This window comes from Hippoglossus stenolepis, chromosome 14 (assembly GCF_022539355.2).
Source record: "Hippoglossus stenolepis isolate QCI-W04-F060 chromosome 14, HSTE1.2, whole genome shotgun sequence".
NCBI lineage: Eukaryota > Metazoa > Chordata > Actinopteri > Pleuronectiformes > Pleuronectidae > Hippoglossus > Hippoglossus stenolepis.
Genome location: NC_061496.1, coordinates 14,512,058 through 14,526,164, shown reverse-complemented (window position 1 = coordinate 14,526,164; position 14,107 = coordinate 14,512,058). Strand labels below are relative to the sequence as shown.

Sequence of the window (14,107 nt, the reverse complement as noted above, 5' to 3'; positions counted from 1 at the left end):
GAGAGAGAGAGAGAGAGAGAGAGAGAGAGAGAGAGAGAGGTAAATCCGGGGAATTAGGGCAGCCCTTTGATTCACAGCACCAGAAAAACTACAATAAAAGCTGCTGTTGTTGTTGTTGTGTTGTTGTGTGACACATTCATGTAACCATTTATTTGTTCATCTCCACTACAGGTGACCTACTTGTTGCCTCCTCCTGGATGGTCAAACAAGCAGCCATAACCAGGAAAACTTCATGCTGGTAATAACAGGCTGCTGCACTTTATAATTTTATGACTCACCTGTGACACACACACACACACACACACACACACACACACACACACACACACACACACACACACACACACACACACACACACACACACACACACACACACACACACACACACACACACACACACAAAACCAGGATCCTGACTCGACCCACAGTGCATGAGGGGATATGAATTACAATACAAAATACAATATCATTACAAATTCAAAATAACTTACTCACGTCATGCAGTGGATGAATGGAGCTTTTAAAGTGAGTGTGTGTGGTTCATGAATAAGCGTGTGTCTGTGTGTAATAACCACTAGGTGCCGCTAGGTGGCAGTAAACGCACGTGAAATGTATTGATAAAGTCACTTCTGCGTTTCTCATTAACTGTGTGTTTATGGTTAATGGCTTTGACAAATCAATGATTTTTCCATTTAGCACTGCTTTAACATTTAAGAAAGGTAAATTTAAAAATAAATTATTTCTTTAAACAACACCAAACCAGTGAGTCCTGGAACTTAAATGCAGAGCATATGTTACCTATTTTATGTTATTATTTTATATTTTATTTTATAGTAATTGTTCTCTCAAAAATAGCTTTAATCATTATATTTCCCCTTAACTTATATCAACTATTTATTGCCCCTTGTAATTGTCTCTATTTCAGTATTTCATGCCATTGTTATATAAAAATAAAACAAATGTTTTACATCTTCCTCTACATATTATATCGCCAATCTTAATTTTAAATATTATATTAATGAAGCAAATACAGGAAAAAGTGCCTCTAGGCAAATGTTAAGTACAGATCTAATATGAACTGAAGTCTTTTAGGCAATTCAATACATGTACTGTAAGTATTACATTTATTAAACAGTCAAATAGCCAATTATATACTATTATACCCTCATCATAGACACACATTGGTACGTTAGTTAAAATTATATGATTATAATGACGATAATGACGATAATGACAATAAAATGATAATAATAATAATTTATGACATATGTGGTGATCCATTTATTGTTATAACATATATAATTATTACTAATATTATTATTATTATTATTAGGGGGGGGGGCTTCCCGATATTTGACGTGGTCCAACTCTCGCGATATCTCGGTGTCTCAGCGACTACCCCGTCCTGGTTACTCCAGTTTCTCCGTTGAGAAACATCAACAGTAACCCGGGAAAGGTAACCTCAGAGGCGGGTAGCAACACCTCCTTCTCGGCGTGTGTCGGCTGAGCTGTGAACCCGATCACCTGGACCCTCGGCGGGACGACAACAATGGCTGCATGTCGCTAGAAAAAGTTGCTAGCTTAGTTGGCACAACTGCGAGCTAGCATTGGTTTGCTAACGTTAGCCGGCTAACGCTAACGTTAGCAAACATACAGCTGATCGAAACCGAAGCAGCCCGGAGAAGTTAGGATCTTATCATGAGGACGTCGGCATGAATGTGGACATTTAGACGCCGGGGATCACTTCACTGCTGGTACGTGTTATGGCTCCTAAAAGCGGTGTTTCTGACTAGTTGACAAACTCCCGAGTTGGCGGCGGCCCCGACTATACCCTGGATCGAAAGCATTTGGAAACAAGTCATCTCGAAGTCAGATGTTAAAATGAGTGGGAGACACAATCTTTTGACATGCAGCGATTGTGCCAGATAAGCAAACTTGGTTATAAGAAAAAGTTGAGGTGGTGTCAAATAAGAATCAGTTATTTGAAAGATAAGAATACAATGGTTGTCGGTTCCACACCCGAAAGTAGATAAACGATGGTTTGTGTTGTGAGTATTTCCTGGACACGGGGTTTCAGTCGCAGCCCTTCACAGCTTATTTCTCTCTGATATGAGTTGCATGGACATTACTTGATGTTTAACTAAGTCTTATAAGAGATGAACGTGCTTAATAATAATAGCACCAATGACAGATTTCCCCTTTTACAGATCCAGATGCATGATCAGGGTGAAACTACACAATTCAGCCTCTCTGTGTGAAATGTTGAAAATACTAAATGACTGAATGAGAGTTTAACTTGTCAGCGACGTATCTGGGGACATAGGTGTGACGTCAGGTCGATGTAAAGTTGTATAAACGTGACTTAATACGCTGGGGAGAAGGCGATCGAAGTTGATGTCAATAGAAGCCGTGTTAGGTCAAAGATGGCACGTGTCTCTTCACTGTCCGACCTGTGTGTAGAGCAGCGGTTTGCTCTGTGGTGACTCCGGTGATCAGCAGGTTTTACACAAGTCTCGGTTCCTACATTCATGGTTTTGGGATGCGGCGCCCACGCATCGGTGGCAGCACTGAGCCACTCCTGCTGCTATTGGAGCAAAGAAGTAGATTTGCGCCATCTTGGATTGTAGATATTCGCTTTTAATGGAACTAACTCGGACTCCACCGGCAAAACTTTTCCTTTTTTCTTGTCACTCAATGCTCTCCCGCCTTCGTCTTTTCGTCCCCTGACATGTCGCTGGTGGCGTCGCCTCCCTCTCGACAAGTTTGTAAATTCAACATACCATTTGTTGTTATTGAACTTTACAAAAACGACAAAGCAAACACAGGACCGGTGTGCAGTGCTACGGTGTCAAGCTTGCTGCCTGTAGACTCTTTGGTTGGGGATCAGCTGACGACTGGAGATAACATCAGGGCATTTGTCTGCACAAACATGATGTACTGACGATTAGTTGGCTTTTTACATGGAAGTGTAATGGCGTCTGCACTCTAAAGCTCAAATCACGGTGTGAGCTTAAATTCATAGTCTTGATGACAGCCGGACCACTTTGGTTCCTTTTTAATAACATTCGTTTAACGGTCATGTCAGTATCAGATTTTATTGCCAAGCATGTGTACACATACAAGGGATTTGCTGTGGTGTATTTGTGCAAGTATACATATTTAGAAATAGGAAACCGATTTAATGTTAAAAAAAAAGTACCAGGGGAGGGATTGTGAAATATGTTGTAAGTAAATATCAGAGACTGGATTGTGCAAAGTATAGTTGGATGTAAACTCCCACCAAATGTTTAGTATGTCTGCTGTCAGATTTAGTAAACATAATTCAGTCAACACTATCTGGTTTGCTGATTGGTGTATGTAGCAGTCATTGGTGTTATACCTATGAGTTAACACAGAGGGCTGTTGCTAAGAAATGCTGTTGATGCAGAAACATTAGTTTCCTTCCTGTTTGCGCTCGGTGTGACGTGACCACCTCAGGGCTGTATCATGTGATTGTTATATGAGTAAGTTTGACTTCTAAAGAACTTCTGGGAAACTACTTATGACTCACAGATTGTGAAAGAGGTCTTATAGATTGTACTTGTTTAGATCCAAGGTATGATTAACTAACACAGTGTTTACTCAGTGAGACTTTTTCCTAATTAGAACGAAACATTTGTTACTGGCATTAGGAGAGCAGTGACTAGGTGGGACCAGACTCTTGTACTCAGCTTTACAGGTGTTTTTAAGTAAATATCACATGGCTGACGTGTCTACAGTGCTGCTTACCTTTGCTCATAGAAATCTATTGAGGAATGTTCGGCTGTAGAACCTGTTTTAAATGGCATGGTGACATTAATCTGCTGTCAACGGGCTGTCATAACAGGCTGGTGTGAATTAAAGCTCGCTCTTCTGTCGCTTTTCTTTATTGTCTCTAACACTTGTTTCTGTCGTTTTTTGGTATTCCTTGTTTTGATTTTACCTGATTGTGATACACCACTGCATTTTTCTGCAGATTGTGCATATGATATACAATAGAATAGTACAACAGTGAATACATTATATGAATTGTTGTGTTGATCTCTCATTTGTTTTAACCGTCATTATTTTGTTTGAATTATTTGCCTGTTTAATTTTGGGTACAGGTGAATGGGAGAGATGAGGCGCAGCAGGAGGACTGAGGTGTCTGTCAAAAGCTCTGCTCAGCAGCTCACCGATCATAATATTGGGACAGGTGTGTAATAAATTATAGTAAAATTGTAGTAATGTTTATTCTCAGTTATTATAATTACTTTATTTGAAATTCACAATTTAGATGTATCATGTTTTTTTGCATAGCAGGAGATTCTCATGTGTTATAATGGATTTTTTATTTATTCTTTTTCAGAGCTGACAACTGCATGGAAAAGTTTGGCTCAGTCCAAAGCTGCTGTAAGTAAGATAAGAAGAGTGTTCTGCTGAATGACTCTGTTCAGAAAGAATTACCATCCTTACTCTAATTGAGGGATAAGGACAGTGATATCAAATAATGATAAATGGCTCCTTTTTGTGCTCACATAATCCAAGAAAGCTGACATGTATTTTCTCTGGGTAGTTGCGGCATATAGAAAACCATATAGAGGCAGTTCCAGGGACTGGGGTTCTCTTGCACTCGGTCATGGACCCCCCCAAGGACAAAGCGTCCCGGACTGTCCGCTGCAGGGGTGAGTAACTCCAAAACTTAAAGTTGCATTTTGCAAAATAGCATTGTTAAATAGTTAAATTACATTCTTATATCCACAACAATTTTAACATTGCCCTCTCTGTCCTCAGATGGGCAGCAAGCTAACAGAGGGTCTTCAAAGTGCAGGGGGCGAAGTCAGCAGAGTCCAGAAAAGAGCAGCTCACGCAGCCCACTGCGAAATACCACCCAGGACAGCAATGTCTGCAGGAACAACTGTGTGGAGTTCAGGGAACCGCTGGCATCATACAGGTATAAATACTGCACTATACTGCATTTATGAAACACCCTGAGTCACCACTCTTTATCTCTCCTCATGGGTAATAGTCCCTTTCTCCAGATCTTCTATGAAAATGAAGCAAAAAGCACAAGATTTTATGTATACTAATATTATTATTATGATGATATCAGTATTTTAAATGATATGGAAATGAATGATACCACTGCAGTCATCTAGTGTTGTGTGGTTGTTCTCTACAGTGACAGTGAATGAGACAGTGTTTATTGCCCACCTGGCCTGTGATATTTTCATTAGCATCATGTGTCAGGTGCTTGTTTAAATGTGACACATCAGAAGAGCTCTTTCACCTAAATAACTGTCAGTCACCAATGCTCTTGGATTTTCAAGACTTGTATTCACAGACCATATGTTCTTGACATCTCCGCTTAACTATCTGCAGCTGAATAGCTTACAGATACTTAGGTAGCTCAAGGCTTTGCAACACTTCCAAACCTTGATGTTTTGTTACTCGGGGGAACAGAATTACTTGATTTTTAAATGCACATATGTTGCACATTCAAAGTAAATTATATTAGTTGAAATGTTTTTATTTGCTGACAATTTGTGTTTTTGAATTTTAGTTATTAGATTAGGCAAGGATTTGAAATGAAATGTCAGAATTGTTTGACTATTTCCTGCATATGACAAATGAGTCCATGGCATTCAGACCCCTTTTTAATGTTATTGTTCTTGGAGAATCACTAGTAATATTCTACCTTCCGGTCTGTCGGTGAGGGTGTGTAAGATTCACATTACCATAATTTAAAAATTAAACATTAAACTCACTGCTTAAAAATATTATTAATCATTAAACTGAAGTGACATCTTGACTGAATGTCTTTTCCTCCTCCTTTACCCTTTGACTACTCATGAATGTTTTATTCAGTACACTCAGTAAATTAAGAGTAAATCTTGATCCTCTTCCTGATCCCTTGTAATCTGGTTTGTCTCCAGAGGGGCCACCCCTCCACCACATCCATCCGCTCAGCTGGAGTCCTTCAGCCTGCAGTCAGTGCCAGGGTCTTCATACCCATCCTCAGATCCTCTGCTCAGCCAGCTGGTCTACCAGAGGGACACAAGAGACAAGCAGACGGACAGGGACCTGGACAGCACACACTCCTCAGCTCTGGAGAGCACCAAGGTCCGCTACCTCAATGATCAGCCAGCGTTGGACACCCTGAAAACGAATGGAATCCATTCACATCTCACAGATGTAAGATCTCCTTTATGGGAGGGGGCTGAGGAGGATAGCACTCCCAAAGCACAACTGGGCATGGACAGCCAACAGTCAAGCCCGTGTCTAGCTCCAGCCCCGGGCTCTGTACCCCGAGGGGAGAGCACTCCCTCCACCAGCCCTGGCTCGGCTTCTCAGAGGCTGGAAAACCTAAGGCGACATCAGCCTGATGATAAACTGGAGAAGCTCAAAGAGCGTATTCGAAGGCAGAGGCAACATCTGGAGGAGGCTGCAGAGAGAGAGAGGCTGCTGGGTTTTCTGGAGCAGCCTATTATGGCAGCTGTGGGGACTAACAAAGCTGGTACCAACAACATACCCACAGCCAAAATACGGAAAGTAGCAGCTGCACCCCCTGCTCCTATATACAAAGGTAACTTCACTATAAGATTCAACCCTTTACTTTTAACTTTCTCAAATACTTAAGTGTTTTGGGAATGTAGATTTCAGCCATTTAGTGGGAAACCATGGGCTGCAGGTTGAATCTTCTATCCTTTTGCGCTCAGGTTTCAACAGTACTGAGACAAAGATTCGGACCCCTGATGGGAAAGTGTGGAAGGAGGAGGAGTTTCTTAACCTCAGCAGGGACGTATACAGGGACCTGTCAAGAGAGCTTGCTGGTAAGCACACATCACAAACATTTCTTCTCATAGCTGTTAGTACTTTTTCGTAGAATTTCTGCTTTGGCCCGAGGCCACGGCTCTCGTGGGTAACAGCATCTCTGAATTTGACTGTATGTGGGAAATGACAGTGATTGGTGATCTTTGAAATGCTTGGGTCTCTGTTTGTTCCCTATGGTATTGAGTAAAGAGATGTCTGAACATTTTCATTGGATTAAAAAGTTTATGATTGCACATGAATGCACCATTCTGACAATCTGCATGGAAAAATCAATTTGGATAGACTGTACCAAAAAAAGTCTAGAGTATATGGAAAACATAGATTCGTATTGATCTGCTCAGAATCTTTGAAACAATATCAGATTTTTTTTTAGTTTTCAGCCAACTGTTCTTTCTATTTTGAGAACTGTATGCCAGTTTATTTGTTTTGTGGTTAATTCTCTGCATGTGTCTACTATGTACAGAGAGCCCCAGATCGAGGCATCAGCAGCAGAGGGAAGAGGGAGCAGACAGGTCCAAAGAGAGGAGGCCCCCCAAACCAACCAGGAAGGTCCACAGAGCTGCCCCTGCCTCTGACCTAAATGCAAAACCAGGTATAATAATCCTATTTTATGTATGAGGGCCAACCCGCCTTCTGATCTATTTTTAATTAGTGACAGGAGGAAAGCTAAGCATGTGTGACAGTATGGCAGGATTTTGTTGCGGGTCAGTGAATTTGCCTGAAAACCAAGAACCCCAAGTGTTGAACCGCCTATGTGATTAGAAGCTTTTTCTCAACTGGCTTTGCTGTTTAAATGTCTGTGACTGATAAATTATGGCTTTCATCTTTATTTATATATTTCCTATAATTTGGTCATTCTTTTGCTTGCAAAAAAATCTTTACTTTTGATCCAAATGAGTTAATATCATAAATGCCTCAAACAGACAGCAAAGACCAGTTTTTGGACTCCAGTATTTGGTGTGTTCTTTCCTTGGACTCAGTTGTACCATGTGTGGGTTCTAGTACATGAGCTAGAGCTGTTTCTGGCTGATGGGGTTGTGTTAAGACTCTAATCCCTGAAAAAATGCCCAGTATGTATGACATGCTGTTTGTGACCAGCAAGTAGCTACAGATGCCCACACAGAAGATCTATTGCAACGTACTGTGCTAACACAGCCTTCCTCTGACAGCTGAGAAAACAAACTTCTCCTCATTTACACAGATTATTCTGAAGGCACACATGTAAACATGATCACTAGCTATTTTGACCTGTGTGTCTGTGCAGACCTTGGCATAAACCAAGGCTTTGTTTGGTACATAAAGATGTGAGGATGGTGTGATCATCTCGCATTAAAATACTGTCCCAACATCCTGTGCTCCAGCTCCCTTTCACTCTGTGCTTAGTGTCTTCATGAGTTTCTTCCAACTTTGGTTTCCCCTCATGTCTCTGGCTGGGTTCTGTTTCATGCTGGCCCAGTGCTATAAATAGCTCCCTGAAATCTGTGGCCAGGTTCAGTTGGCTCATCCACCCAGGAAAAAAACAGCTGCTTAGTTAGTGGATGTGCAGTTTCATTACCAGGAACTGCTCTTTAGAATTATACAGTCAAAGTGAAAGGAGACACTGCTGTTTTCGAAATGTAATTTTCCAAATAAATAACTGTTAATACTCATTGTACCGGGCTGAGAGACAACAAAGTTTTGTGGAATAAAAACAAATGTATATGACTGTTATTAGGAGCAAGGAGGAAAATATACTCTGCATGTTCCTTTTGTAAAATCACCTCTCCCACACAGCACCTTCAGTAACTTGATAAAGGAAAGTGATTCAAAGTCTCATGTTCTTTTTCCTATTATTAGGTTTGGGTTAAGTGACCATTTGACTTTGTCCTGCTAAACCTCTGCACCTTGTTGATCAAATGCTTTTCTCCATATCTTTTGCTCTCTGCAGTATTACTCGGTGACATGTCTTGTTATCTACATTATATGCAAACCAATGTTCCATAAGGTCAGCGTGAGCTATAATGAATTGCAATGCTCTTCATCAACAACATCATGTGTGTTTCTCCTCCTCTGCAGTGATCAGCCCTGCATCGTGGCGGGACGGCCAGAAGCTGGTGAAGATGGTTCTGGGTCCAGTTCCGCAGCTGCCGAGGGAAGATGACAGATCCCATCCAGTTGATGGACTGAGCAGAACAGGTGGGACCTGGAGACTTAAGCTCTTACCCTCATAAACATACTACTACAGCCCTGTCTTATTTTGCTATGTTAGCAAATCTTATGATACTAACAGCTGACTCAGCTGACATAAAATCCATTTATCTCTGCTGTGATCATTTGTCCAATGGTCTTCTTGGAGTAGAAAGAAAAAAGGGAAAAAAGGACATAGACAGCAAAGGCGATTAACTTTCAACTAGGATTTAAAGAGCTACTGAAAACGTCTCAGCTTTGTGTCAAAAATGTCTTCTCTGCATTATTTATGTCCCATGGTGCATTGGGTTAGATTCACTGAGGTGTAAATTAGGTTTTACTCCCGACTTTCAATCTTCAGTCTCCTCAGTCTGTTAGACTTGTGTCCTCATTTTTACTTAAATCTGTTTTGTTAAGTTTTTAATATAGAAAAGAGTTTTGACATGAAGACTGACAATAGAGCCAGACAAAATAATATCAATAAATGAAGAGTCTGTAGCTGCTGCGGCACTCACACCATCAAATTCTATCTCACATGTACACACACAAACACACACCTCCGTCTATTTGTACGTCTGTATTTTCTAGCTACATGTTTACTGGGTACCATTGACCAGAAGGAATAGAGATCGACTGGTTGTTCTGGTTGGATGCACAATTAGAAATGGCCTGATTTTTTTTTTTCAGCGGTGACTCCCAGTGCAGTGTGTGTACTCTGGGGAATAGCGGAGTGGGCCAGGGAGATGCAATGAGCCTCACTATGACCATGTTCTAAGAACACAGTGTGGGATTAGATCCTGTAAACTCTTCAATTTGGCCCAGATTAGAGTTGCCATGGCAAGCCAGCCCCCCAAGCCTTATTTAGTCGCATTCTGTCTGGGTCTAGTGCTTTAGTTGTGGAGGATTTTTTTTATTTGCTGCAGTCACATGTTGGGGCATCCAGTGTTTTTTTTGAACTATGACAAACCTGTTTATTACAGACATTGATCATAGATAAACAGCAAAGTAGTTCATAGAATTTTAGATAAAAAAAAAATTCTGTTTAGCAGCATACTCTGTTATCTGTGTGTATGTTTCTTTCTATTATCGAATTGATTACCGGTTAGAACTGTAACATCTTGCCTTTCTGTAAATGTCCGCCAGCTTCCCATCACCTCTCCAGTTCAGAGCCACGCTCAAAATCCAGCCGACGATCTCGACCCAACAGCACAGAGAGGCCTCGCAGTGGTTTCCAGGAGCAGTCAAAAAGCCCCTCCGCAACCACATCTTGCCGCTTCTCTGCGGCTCAGGACAAGGCGCCGGTGGGTGTAAGCACAGACCTTTTGTCAGCAGACATTCAGGGAATACTTGATGACCTTCAGCTGGAGTGTAAAGCAGCTGAGAAGGAGGAGAGGGCCCGGCAAAGGTCCCGAGGAGGGAGCAGTGGTAGGAGAGGGAGAGGGGGATCAGGGTCACGAACAAGAACTCCAATGTCTGCTTGGGGAACTCCTGCGGCCACAGGTAGCTCCTCAAGAGGATGCCGCAGTGCCAGCCCCACCACACACAGACCAGAGTCTGCCAACATGACTGATACAGGGCACAAAAATCGACACTATGATGCGGATGCCGTTCGCCACTACATCATCCGGCAACAAGAGGAGAGAAAGAGGCGTCTGGCGGAGGAGAAGAGGGCACTGAGGGAGGAGACGGAGAGGAGAAACCAGAGACTGCAGGAGCTCTACAGGAAGCAAAGAGAAGTCGCTAGAACAGTGGCCGTTCCCATCGACCCACCTGTGGCTCCTGTACAAAAGCGACTTCAGGAGACCTACAACAAACTGCTGTTGGAGGAGGCCGAGCTCGGCGAGGACGTCACACAGATGCGCCCTGCGGCTCCTTCTAGTCAAATGGTATTCTACATACAAAACATTTTATAAATTATCAATCACTGTAACAATATATGAATCCTGGGCAGAATTATTACCTTTTTTAAATGTGTCAATAAACTCTAAAAGAACTGAAAGAAAATCTGTGTTTTAACATGTTTGTTTACGTGTTCTTCCGCAGAGACCAATGTACCAGCCCTCTGGGGAGTCTGACAAAGAGAACAAAAGACTAGATGCCCCACTTAGCCCCTCGAGCAGCGACAGGTCTTTAAATGATCAGCCGGCTCCATTGTACAGGTACACAGATACACACACACACACACACACACACACACACATACTCACAAAACTCTCTGTTCTGCTCACTAACTCACCAGAATAACAACTTCACCACACAAATCTTCTATCTCTCGGAAATAAAGTTTGGGTGGGATCACCTGACTCTGTCAAACAGAGCAGCTGCTTGTTCTCAGATGCTTGTTTCTTATGAAAACCCCTTGCAAGTCCCCCAGAAGCCTTTTTCCCCTCAATTTTAGTACATGATTTAACAAAAACACCATAGGGCACTATTAATATTATGAAATCTATATATAATACAGTGAAGATTACAGTATATAATGATGTTACACATAACAATCATTGCCCTCTGAGTATTTGGAGAAATTATGTTTGCTTTGATTTATTGTTTTCCATCTGTGTACTGTCATGATTTTGCAAGCCTCATTGTGCTCTGACATTAACAGTTACTGTATGTATCAGGCTTTTAAAAAGATGAATTCATAATTATAGCTATAAGATACATTCTATTTAAATAAATGTTGTTGTTTATTGCTGTGGAATGCAGACATGAATGTCAAGGAAAAACAATTTAAATACCCAGAATAGATTATGAGCCAGTAAAATGAAAGTTCTCTTGTTGATTTAAACATTTGTCTTCGATTTGATCTTCGATTTTATGTTGTTTATACCCTTTTCCCTCTTTTTTTAAATTTTTTTTTTACCCTTTCTTTCTTGCTTTCCCTGTTGCAGGGACGATCTGGATGTTGGAGTTTCCTCTTTTCTTCAGCCTGACCGTCTGAGCCCTGCTGTTCGACCCACAGCTCGACACAGTGGCAGTACGCTAGCTCCTTATGGTGACCATCTTCTCTCTCAGCTTCTCCGGCTGGAGACGGAAGTGGCTGCCAGTAACATCAACCACACCCAGTGGCCGGCTACAGCACCTACCAACAGGTCGCCATTCAAGATGTCCCGCATTGAGGCCCTCAAGGCCACAGCCGCATCCCTATCCAATCGTATAGAGAGTGAGGCACGGAAGATTGCTGGGGAAGGAGTCAACTATGGTACGGCAACTTCAGTTGACATGGATGCTATTTTGGCTCCTCTGCCCTCTCAGGCTTATCTTGACGATGGATGCTGGGCAGAAACAGCTGCCACGGAAAACAATGATGCGGCATTTAGTGTCCAGAGGATTTTGACGAGCACAGGTCATAGTTCATATGATGGCACAGCTCTTCCAGGAGTGGGCAATCTGCACACCCTTAGCAGACAGAAAGAAAGGAGGAGTGTACAAATCAATTTGAACAGTCCACAGACAAATTATGGCGACAGAACGGGGCCCATTCACAACAGTTATATACAAGAAAGGGGAAATTTGGTCAACGGCTTGGAAAAGGTAGAAATAATTGATCAAATGGCCCAAAGGAGCGGCTTTGACAAGATGGAGAATCAGACAGCTCTCCATGACTCAAGTGCCAGTTCAATCAGTGAGGGTCCCATACTGAGTGAAGGGAGTTTCTCAGAGGATGAGGCCAGCCCTCCCCGCCCCTCCCACAATCGTGTATCTCGACCAGCAGACCACCTGGAGGCAGCGGAGTACTGTGCAGGTCGGAGAAGGGATTACCAGCGGCTGACTGAGTTCCAGAGGGAGGCAGCAAAGTGCTCCGCTCTCGGCCCCCCTTTTGCTCAGCAGGACTGCAGTAAAATGGCCTGGGAAGAGCTGAACAAAGGAAGCCCTTTAAGCGTAATCAACATTTTCACCAAGAACCTTCATGGGCATGTTAAAGGTCAGTTTACTTGTGAGAAAATATGCGAGTGGAGTTTTCTTTCTTTTAATTGTTGAGATAGAAAGAAAAAAACTGCTGTATTGGATGTAGAATTGCAAATATAACTTAAAGAGCTACACAGAATATTTGTCATATAAACATTGTTTGCAGAAAAACCAACCACACATAATGACTCACTGTCAGTCTAGACAATGTCATAAATATTTCTAATCTGTCTGTTTTGTTTCCACCTTGATACAATAGCGAGTGAGAGAAACTCTCCCTCTCCCCAATCCCATCCCTCTGGAAATGGCCTCGGAGATGCAGCGGTCTATGAAGATGACTTTGTGTCATCATCACAAAGCAGCAAAACCACCGGCCAATTAACGAGAGGCTCCAAATCACCAAGGTAAAAGGAAAGACTGGATGTGAACACTAGGTGGCGTTCATGTCACACAGATGAAAAGCTAATGCAGTTTTTGATATTTTTTTTTTAGAGGGAGGGTAATTATATCACCATAATAATGAGGATATGCAAACATGACATATTGTTTTTTTGTGTAATATCAAAGGTCCTAAATGTTTTAAATAATAATTTAATTCACACTTTTCTCTTCCTTCTCTGTCAGTATGAACAGTCACTTTGAGGAGCTGATGAGAAGGTCTCCTTATGAGCAAATTAGAGGAGGCATCAATTCCCACCATTCATCCTTTCACTCATCTGCTCACTCACCACGTGTTTCCTCTGGTTCAACATCTGGCTCCTCACCCCTCTCAAAGTACTCCAGCAGAAGAACAGGTGAGAATCCGTATCTTTGCACGATGTCCTGATACGAGTCTGAATTTTCTATATTTTTTTATTTTAATTTAAATTGCCACTGTACGGTCATTTGCGGTGTCAAATCTGTCTGCAGCACTTTCTAACTGAGTTTCTCTACAGGCACATCAGACCAGAGTGATGCCACTTTAGTGGAAGAGCGGAGGAGCCCCTGTTCACCCCGGTCAGAGGTTTTATCCTCCGACTCCAGGAAGAAGGGCTCAGACAAAAGCTCTGCCCACAGCGAGGCTAGGAGTGTCCTCTCCGGTGAACTCTTAGGGCATCCTCACCAAAGGTAATGATCCTCAAGAGATTATAAAAGAGAGGAAGGGTTTTATTTCTGGTTTATTTGAGTGGTTTAAAAGTTGAAAAAACTTTCCATCTGCAA

The 14,107-nt window shown here is 42.1% G+C and overlaps 1 protein-coding gene across 3 annotated transcripts in view; it reads left to right on the top strand.

Annotated features, from left to right (window-relative positions):
- Positions 1–1,395: 1,395 nt before the first annotated feature.
- cep350 (centrosomal protein 350) overlaps positions 1,396–14,107 on the top strand; it is a 32,037-nt gene continuing 19,325 nt past the window's right edge. For 2 of the 3 annotated variants that reach the window (XM_035175899.2, XM_035175894.2), the window contains exons 1-15: positions 1,396–1,755; positions 4,126–4,214; positions 4,368–4,411; positions 4,575–4,683; positions 4,793–4,952; positions 5,935–6,584; positions 6,718–6,831; positions 7,296–7,424; positions 8,888–9,007; positions 10,142–10,884; positions 11,042–11,157; positions 11,890–12,923; positions 13,167–13,311; positions 13,532–13,701; positions 13,843–14,014. In XM_035175899.2, the coding sequence (XP_035031790.2) occupies positions 4,130–4,214; positions 4,368–4,411; positions 4,575–4,683; positions 4,793–4,952; positions 5,935–6,584; positions 6,718–6,831; positions 7,296–7,424; positions 8,888–9,007; positions 10,142–10,884; positions 11,042–11,157; positions 11,890–12,923; positions 13,167–13,311; positions 13,532–13,701; positions 13,843–14,014 (3,791 nt within the window). In that variant the 5' untranslated portion in view covers positions 1,396–1,755; positions 4,126–4,129. Of the gene's footprint in view, positions 1,756–1,778; positions 2,763–4,125; positions 4,215–4,367; positions 4,412–4,574; positions 4,684–4,792; positions 4,953–5,934; positions 6,585–6,717; positions 6,832–7,295; positions 7,425–8,887; positions 9,008–10,141; positions 10,885–11,041; positions 11,158–11,889; positions 12,924–13,166; positions 13,312–13,531; positions 13,702–13,842; positions 14,015–14,107 lie in introns of those variants that run through there. The other variant, XM_035175897.2, reaches the window with a different exon arrangement.